Source organism: Nanorana parkeri, unplaced genomic scaffold, assembly GCF_000935625.1.
Source record: "Nanorana parkeri isolate BGI_ZX_2015 unplaced genomic scaffold, ASM93562v1 scaffold1081, whole genome shotgun sequence".
NCBI classification, from domain to species: domain Eukaryota; kingdom Metazoa; phylum Chordata; class Amphibia; order Anura; family Dicroglossidae; genus Nanorana; species Nanorana parkeri.
Window position 1 is genome coordinate 335,915 of NW_017307349.1, and position 9,725 is coordinate 345,639.

At 42.1% G+C, this 9,725-nt stretch overlaps 1 protein-coding gene across 5 annotated transcripts in view; it reads left to right on the top strand.

Moving 5' to 3' along the window:
- The window catches only part of RALGPS1 (Ral GEF with PH domain and SH3 binding motif 1), a 302,170-nt gene that overhangs the window by 60,369 nt on the left and 232,076 nt on the right, over positions 1–9,725 (top strand). For all 5 annotated transcript variants that reach the window (XM_018567671.1, XM_018567673.1, XM_018567674.1 and 2 more), the window contains exons 6-7: positions 2,137–2,226; positions 5,362–5,454. In XM_018567671.1, the coding sequence (XP_018423173.1) occupies positions 2,137–2,226; positions 5,362–5,454 (183 nt within the window). The remainder of the gene's footprint in view (positions 1–2,136; positions 2,227–5,361; positions 5,455–9,725) is intronic.

Sequence of the window (9,725 nt, forward strand, 5' to 3'; positions counted from 1 at the left end):
GGGGGATTTCCTAAGCAGGAACACAGACAGGAATAAAAGTTCAACAGAGAGCCTAACCTTTCATCACTTGATCCAAAAGTAGAAAACAAAATTGGCTGGAGTTAATGTTGTGTCTGACATTTTGTTATGCCTATAACAGCAGAGACCTCCGGCAATCTTTTTCATGTGGAAGAGTTGAATGGTTGGGTTTGACTTTCTCAAGCAATTGCTATTGCTTTCCTCAAGTCCAGCATTTGGGGGGGCTACACATTCTCCTCCCTCTCCTTTGGGCAAATAAAACTATTTCACCATTGTGCCAAAAGAAATCCTGGAAATGACAACATGGAAAGTAATTGCCTCTTTGCTACAAGGGTCATAAAAAGATCACGGTTATATAATATAATAGAGCCCCAGAGCAGGCCCCTCCAGCCACAGAGATCTGCGTAAGCAGCAGAGACTGCACACTTCAGGCCACGCTTGGCTGACTACCGCCTATCTGAGCTCATTTTTACACAGGCTGGAAAAAATGAACTTCGCTATTAATGGGAAACAAGGCGGCTGGTGTTTGTAAAGGACAGACAGGAAAAACAAGGCGAAATATTAATACATTTTACTGTATTTTGTTTTGTACCCAAAAATACAACGTTTCTTGTACTCAAGATGCCAGATTGCCTTGGTTACACCAAATAACTTAATTTTGTTTTTTGTTAATTATCCCAAAACTGAATATGTGTTGAAAGATTAGTGTTTGGTTTGGTAGTTAATTCTTTTTCCAGGGTTAAGAGGATTAATTTGACCACAGGTCCTGTTTACTGGTAATTGCAATATTTTTTTCTGTTCTAATCAAAGTCAATAGTTTATTTTGGTATAATCACATTTTATTTCAATGCCAAGCAGCATGCATTTTGTAGACAGACTTGGTATTTGCATATGCTAAAGACCAGCGACATCACTGGGACTTCATATTTATGAGAATGTATAATTGACTTGAAACTGATAACATCACAAAGACATGTCATATTCACGATAACACAACTTATCCAATCACTAGAGACCAGTGACATCAATGATGCTGGTCTAGTGTCTCTATGATGTCTCTTCTTATTTGTAAAAACAGATTCTTTACCTAGGGGTCTTGTATACACAGGCTTCAGTTTGTTTTGATAAAAGCCTTTTAAAGCAACAATTAACTCCAGTTTGGGGAGGTTAGACACATATTTTAATGGGAGTTCTGACTGTCAGTTATTACAAGCTGCTACCTGGCTTCCATAGTACTTTTAAAGAGCATCTGAACTGTGAAAGCTGTGCTTATGACAAAAAAGTGAAGACAATATTGCCTGTCTGCAGCTGATCTTTTCCCCATTACTTATACACCATGCCTTGTTCTGCATTGTGTGTCTGTGTGGAGGTGGTTGAGGCAGGGCTTCATGTCAGACTGCCCTCTTAATGCCTAATAGTGGTGGATGAACCAACAAGAAGAAGCAGGAGAGTTTCAGAAATCACAGATCCACAGAATGGATGACGTAGAAGCAGGGAGATCCATGCACTGCAGGTCTTTAGATATATCTTCCCCTCCAGCACAGAGAACCGTGAGCAGTACAGTACTGATTTCATCAAATTTCACTTTAAATCTTCTGAGGCTAGCAGTCAGAGTGCCGTAAATCTGACACTGCAGATCTAAAGCTATGAAGCTGTAGACGCAGGAAAACCTAGTCATAGGACATTCTCTGTTATTTTTTATTAGAATGTCCTGGAAAAAGGTTGCGTTTTCACTGCACTGTTTAAGAAAAGTTGACATTTCTAGATTTTCCCTATACCATAGCAAATTTAACTTTTTGAATTCAGGTCCACTTTACGTTTTTCAAAAGCCTGCTGAAGCCTTCCAGCTGCTTGATTAGATTGACAGGCAGCATGCCCAATAAGATCTATGTTTAACATCCCCATACTAGAATGGAAGTTACCTTTAACAGCTGCAACAAAGCTGCTGAAAGCTTTCCGAATGCTTTGCAAAGGTTTCCTGTAAACACTGCTTCTATACAAGCTGAAGTCCTTGTGAACAAGGAATAATTGTAAGAACTTACTTCTCAGTAAGGGAAGATATATATGCTGTAAGGTTACCAATTTTAACATCTCGTCTCTTTATGTCCTTTCTTTCAGGTCAGTTTTTGGGTTGTGCGAGAAATCTTAACCACACAGACTCTGAAGATACGAGCAGAAATACTGAGCCATTTCATCAAGATAGCAAAGGTGAGAGTGCGAGCAATGTGGGCCGTTACCTGCAGGTGAAAAGCTGTCAGCTTCTCTTTTTTTTTTTGTACATGTACATTTGTTTCAAATAGATAAGTATTGTGCCTTTTAGGACTTACATTACACATGTCTTCCAGTTTTTGGCCACCATTGAGAGTTAGATAAAATCTACTACAAGTTTTCAAGAGAACGTGTAGTCCCAACGTTGACTGCCCTGCAGTAACATTAACTTGCTGAACCATGATGGGTGCTATTTTTGCCCAGCTTCCCATAATCCTCTATTACTGGAAACAAAATGCCTGTGTTGCTCCATCATCGGTGTTTGCCAAAAAAAAGAAAATAAACATGCTGCTGCTCATAAATAATCCTTTACAGTTTAATCAGAATTTCCGTTAATCCCGTGCTTCTATTTTACATGAAGAGCCAACGCTGATTTATAGAATTTTACCCTGACGCAAGTAAATACACGGAAGCCATAAGGAGTCAATTGTTCCAACGTAGAATTACTGCTTGTTGTAAATTTTAGAGTTCAATGTTATAAACTTGGCTTGTGAGAAGATCAACTTGAAGAAAATGTTGTGTTACTTTCCATTCTTTGGTCTACTTGCAAATGGATCCAGAAAGTTAGAGCATCTAGGCCTTTCTGTCCCGCACCAGCAGTTCCACATTACATCATTTTAGGAAATTAAAGGAGAACTATGAGATGAGTGATTTCCACTCACCTCATAGTTCTAGCCGACCTGTGGCAATGAGACTGTCACAGGTCGGCTCAGTAGATCGGGAGGTGAGCGAACAGATACCGGCGTTCTCTCACCTCTCGATCCTGTCACGGCTCTCTGCCGTGACAGAGGAGGGGCTGGATTGCCACCTCCCTGCTCCGATCCGCCAGCGCTGACTGGCGGAACGGACGGGGGAGGGGGCGGGTACAGCTGGCTCTGCCTCTAGATAGGCAGAGCCAGCTGTCACTCACGCAGCTGGGCGGATCTCGACATCGATGTCGGGATCCGCTGCGGCGTCTCAGTATACCGCGAGCTGTATCTCGCGGTATACTGAGCTTAGGGTAACGGGAGGACGCTAGTTTGTGTCCTCCCGTTACCCTAAGGAGAACTATGGGGAAAAACACTGACCCCATAGTTCTCCTTTAAATAGATTTTTGGTTATTATTGGGGAGCAGACATGGACCACCATCTAAAGGCAGGAAGACTGAGTTGGTCCTACTTGAGTAAGAACCATTTTACCATGCAGGGACTAGTGTAAAACATACAGAGGGGAATTTATCAAAACTGGAGAAGACAAAATCTAGAGCAGCTGTGCATGCCAACCAATCAGTGTCTCTGTTTCATATTCAAATCCTAAGATTTTCCTTCACTTTCTTCCAGGACAGTAAGTGATGGGAAATATCTTCAAACTGGACACATAAAAAGCAGGGAAGGTTTAGAACCTCTAACAATCTTTTTATCTTTTTCTGGCCTTCCTGTCCTGGTGATAGACTTTCCCCTATTTTTGTCCTGATGTCACACAGATAGGAAGTGAGGAAAAATGTCTTCAGAGGGGTCAAAGACAGTATAAAACCCAGCAGAAATGTTAACTCTTCCCCACTCTAACCAAAACTAAAAACGTTAGTGGAGTTTTACTTTGAAATTTCCAATGTGTAAGCAATTAATGGAGAACTATGGGGTTAGGGCTTTTCCCCATAGTTATCCTTAGGGTAACGGGAGGACACAAACTAGCGTCGTCCCGCCACCCTAGGCTCAGTATACCACGAGCTGTAGCATGCGGTATACTGAGACGCCGCAGTATAGCGCGAGCTGCTGCTCGCGGTATACTGAGACGCTGAAGCGGATCCCGACAATTGTGCCGGGATCTGCCCAGCTGCGTGACGGACAGCTGGCTCTGCCTACCTAGAGCCAGCTGTACCCGCCCCCTCCCCCGTCCGTTCCGCCAGTCAGCGCTGGCGGATCGGAGCGGGGTGGGGGGAATCCAGCCCCTCCCCTGTCACGGCAGAGAGCCATGGCAGGATCGAGAGGTGAGCGAACGCCAGTATGTGTTCGCTCACCTCCCGATCTACTGAGCCGACCTGTGACAGTCTCATTGTCACAGGTCAGCTAGAACTATGAGGTGAGTGAAAAGCACTCACCTCATAGTTCTCCTTTAAACATTCCCTTAAAATTACATAACCACTAATCTGAATAATTGATACAAGTTAGGATTGACCCTTGCTTTATGCACCAACATCTGACCATCCATTTGCATGTCAGAGCAGAAACTGGGATACATCAGACCAAGCATCCTTTTTTCCACTCTATATGCATTCAGCTTTGGTGATCTGGTGCTATACCCTCAAATTCCTGTTCTTAGCAGACAGGAGGGAAGTCTTCATGATATTCTGCTGCTTAAGTTTGTCCTTCTCTGAGTTCTTGATTGGATGACCAGAGATGGTCTTCTACACAGCACTGCCCAAATGGCTGTTGTTGAAAAAGCTGTGTCCTGTCTGCCCATTCCCTAGTCATTAATAAGGCCCAAAGTGATGAGTGAGAAATCACTTCCTCCCTTGCGGAAGTGCTGCAGAATGTCACTCACCAGCGAGAGAGCGACACCTAGCCCATCTGGTCAGCCAAAAAGCAGCCTGTGGAAATGGCTGCCCTGCCATGTCCCACGTAACAAACCTGTTGTGGCAAGTTGTCACCAGCGAAAGGATTGCAGGTGTGACGTGATAAGGTATTTTTCCATGTGTTTTTGTACCACTCTGTATAAAAACTCCAGTGGATGAAAATCCCAGGAGGTCAGTGGTTTCTGAGATGATACAACCACCACTTTAGCCTTGGACAATTCATAGCTGCTTAGTTCACACATCATCCCCGTTGTAATAACAGACAATAACTGAGCCTCTTGACCATGTCTGTGTGCCTTATGCATTGTATTTTGAGCAGTGCTGGATTTCCGTCACTGGAGCATGTAGGCATACAACATTTGGTGCCCAAGGCAAAACCCCTCTGCTTAGTTCACCTCTGTTACACAGAACATTTTCTTGCTTTACCAGTCCTAAATATTGTGACAATGTTTAATAGGGTAATAAGAAAATGCTGCATTTTTACTAATAACAGTAAACTAGCAAGATATTTACTCTCTTTGCAGAAACTTCTAGACCTGAACAACCTTCATTCCTTGACGGCTGTGGTGTCTGCGCTGCAGAGTGCACCCATCTTCCGGCTGTCCAAAACCTGGGCCGTGAGTTTTATGTTTCTTTTTACAGCAGGATTTTGATTGTGTGCAAATGATTGAGCACCCCATGATTAGATTTTCTAAAGGATAAAGGTAACACAATCTCCGTAGGAAGGAACGTGTTTCTTTGGCCGAAACTTTTTGTTTTTTGTTTTAGTGTATTGAGTGTATGTTGGTAGGAAGGGATGAAGAGATGTCATTGTGACTTAAAATAGATTGAGAAACGCGTTTTGATCCACCAAAGATGTAAAATGAGGACATATCTTATCCATCCAATCAAAATGTATCCCATTAGCCAGGACCTTGTGCTACATACTACTTGGTAGATCTAAAGGAGTTTGTACAATCAGATTGTAACTTGTGGTGAGCTTTACAATTTACTCTTGCAATCTGTGAACAATCTCCTGTAGATTTCTCTAAACAATGAAATACAGTTTATCGTTAGAGCTAAAGGGACTTGTACAATTACATTGTAACGTGTGGCCAGCTAAAACTGAAATACCTCTTTTGGATTTACTGACACTTTGAACGAATCGTCACTTCCTCCAATACTCGTACATTATTTAGCAAGTATTTGGGGCTGACACATTTTTTAAACTACATAAAGTCTTTGAGATACTTAGTGGGAGCCCTACCCTATACTCCTCCAGAGTTTGTCTTCATGTGAGAAGGTTTTATGTATACAGTCATGGATAAAAAATATTGGCACCCCTGCATTTCTGTCAGATAATGCACCACTTTGCACGCAAAATTGCTGCAATTACAAATGTTTAGGCATTCTCATGTTTATTTCTTTTGTTTATATTGATATGACACAAAAAAGTGAAAAAAAAAAAACCAAATCTGGCACATTCCACGCAAAACTCGACAGATGGAATGGACAAAATTATTGGCACGTTCTCCAAATGGCAAGAAATTGTATTCCAAGTTTTTGTGGAAAAGCATGGACAATCTCAAGGTTACAAGTGTATGTGTATATGGAGCCGAGCGTCTGCATCCAAGCCTTACATCACCAGTGCAATGCAAAGCGTCGGGTGCAGTGGTGTAAAACACGCCACTAGAGAAATGGAGACATGTTCTCTGGAGTGACGAATCACACTTCTCTGTCTGGCAATCCGATGACTGGCGGAACGGACGGTGGAGGGGGCCGTACAGCTGGCTCTAGGTAGGCAGAGCCAGCTGTCAGTCACGCAGCTGGGCGGATCCAGACATTAATTGTTAAGCTGTAGCTCGCGGTATACTGAGCTTAGGGTGACGGGAGGATGCTAGTTTGTGTCCTCCCGTTACCCTAAGGAGAACTATGGGGGAAAGCCTTAACCCCATAATTCACCTTTAATGATTAATTAATGGAAATTGGTTTAGTTGAAGAATGTCACCAGCACACCAGATCGATGACTATGGCAAATAAGTGTTAATATATTGACGAATGCTGTCTCTCGTTTGCAAGCGCTTTCGCGGGCACGCAGGGTCCCCTTCACCAGGCTCAGAGATGACAGTGTAGAGATAACTTGTCATTTATATAGACATAGTTATTGTAAAGTGTAATACAGACCACCCCCTGGCGTCATGCTGACATCACAAACCCTCCATTTCATGTTCAAACTGTGATGTAAACAGATGCACGTAACCTGGGATCAAACAGCAAAAAATGGAAGTCACATAATACGCTGTAGCCAGTAACTGCATAGCACGCACATTTAGTTGAAGCGTGCAGGGAGAATGCCGCTGCTGTCATGGCTGTTGGAGAAGATGAGCGAGAAGAGCTGCTGGTTACCCTGGTAACAGGACGCCATACCTCTCCAGCCGTATCCGTCTCCTCTGCACTAGTGCCGTTCACCCAGCCCACCTGGACACTGCTGGAGGGTAACAGATGGCAAAACATAAATTCTTCAGATGCTGAAATGGGTGTCAGGCTAGCATTGTATAGACAGATCTTTGGCAAAATAAAATTACAAAATGAATTAAGAACCAGTGGCGTTATCTAAATCTTCCAGTTCTAGTAAATGATTCTTCTCCTTTACATATTCCGCACACGGGAAACCAAAGTTTTGCACGATGATGATCATTTTTGTGGCTACTTAATGCCAATAGGTTTTAAGCCTTTTTTCTCCTCTTTTTCTTGTGAAATGTTCTAGCATACAGCCACTGTTTATACGTTGCCTACTTATGCCATAGCAATAGCAGTCATATTAAAAACAGAAAGCTTAAGACATTTGCTTAAAAAAATCTTTAAATTCAATTTGTTTAGTCTAAAAATTTGATTAGCGTTCTATGGAAAAATATACCAAAAACATATGTGCGGAAACTGGGCTTGGTAAGAGATTTCTGAGAATGTCAAATATTTCTCTAGCTACGTATGAGAAGCAAAGTTTTGAATAGGACCCATCATAAGATTTGGGCTTTCCCACTCTCCATGTTGGCAGTTAAATAAAGCTTATTTTTGTGGATTTGTTCTGGCAAAGTGCAGCTGACCCTGAACATCTTCTCCTATTTATGACCAGTTCAATTTGTGTCTCGAATACACGTATTTGTATGAAGTAATATTTCCTGAATCATTTCTTCCCTGTGTCAGCACTGGTATATCCATAGAAAAGTCAATTTCCACCTTTTGCAAGTGATTTGCATTTATTGTGATAATGAAGAGGTACAGTGATGATGTGTGTATATGTGTGTGCACATTTTCATGACTCACATTGAAGTTTTTATTAGACATGAATCCTAGCAATGTAAAATTATTTTCACAGGAAACTCAGTTTGACACCAGGATCGGATTGTAAAGCAGGCTGTAAACAGCTCTCCCCCTCCCTGTTATTCATTGTAACACAATCACTAAACACCAGCTCTGCCTTTGCACACAATACATGGTCCCGGGAGGGAGGTTGCCACAATAAATACTAATGAATAGGGGGTGGGGGGTGAAGAACTCACTTGTAATATACACACATTGCTTGCAAAGCACAGATGCAGCCATTTCCATGAGGATATGAAGAGGACAGCTAACAACAACAAAAGTTTCTGTGTTCATATACAGCAACTGTAAATGTCAGCTTCATGTACAATCGGTGTACATTGCTGGCATATGTTTTGTTTTTTTTAAATACCTCAGCAAAGGTGGAAAAGGGCTTTAACCTCTTGCCGTCCACCCGTAGTAAAAAAACGGACGGACATGCACAGAAATGTACACTTTTAGTCCCTCCATGTGAGCAGGTCCCACAAATGATTTCCCTCTCGCTCTGCCTTTGCATTACCTGACACCCTTATTTCTGCTAACACAGAAACATAGTTTTTAAAGCGTACGAATACAGGGATGAACTATTTGCTGGTCTTTCATAGTGAAAAAAAGAAAGTAGAGCTGTCTGAGTAATGGTATTAAGAGTACACTCTATTAATTTAGGTGTCAATAGATATTCAGGAGATGCCAGCTTGCTGGATGCACCTTATTCCAAACAGCTCAGATCTGTAAAATCTAGGTGCTACCATGCTCTAGGCTCCACCTTCTGTACTTCTGTTCTGTGTGTAACAATAATTTCCTTTCAGAAGAACTGTTAAAAGCCTGCTTTAACAAGACTGGAGGTCTTCCTTAAATGCACTTAATTACTGTGTCTCTTCCTTTAAAAACATTCAGCTGATAGTTGAGTTTAAATGTTCTGCCGATCGATAAATAGGAACCTTCCAGGCTACACTGCAGTCCCATGTCCCCAGTAATGTAAAGCTGTGTCTCGGAGCCCTTTTGGCTGAGCGGTCTCTGAGATAACACACACAAGGTTGGGAAAATGCTTCCCCATGAATAAAGAATGTGCTGATTCTACACTTCCTGCTGCCTGAATTGTAATTTCTCATAATAAGCTGATAATGCTCAGCTGTGCTTGGTGTCAATTGGTTCTGCTTGGAGAAGAGTACACATGTGGCTTCATTTTACGTTTTTTTTACAGCATTTCAGGCTGGACACACAGTTCAGCCATAATTAAGTTATATCTATAGCTGCCTAGCTGTGTGTGCATTTTTTCTTTCAAATGTGTTGTTTGGTACAAAAGTTGACAATTTAGTCTATTGTAAACTCAGGACCTACTTGGAACGCACAAAAACACATACCAAAAGTTGGAGTACCCAGTTCATTTTTTTTTATTATCACTATGAGGTGCACAAGCGTATAAAGTTAACAAAACACCTCCTTTACCTTCGGTGACTGATCCAAATCCTCCTTTATTTGTATTCCACAGGCTCCCCCTCCCCCCCCCCCCCCACACCCAGCCGCCTTTCAATTGTGGGGCGCCCAC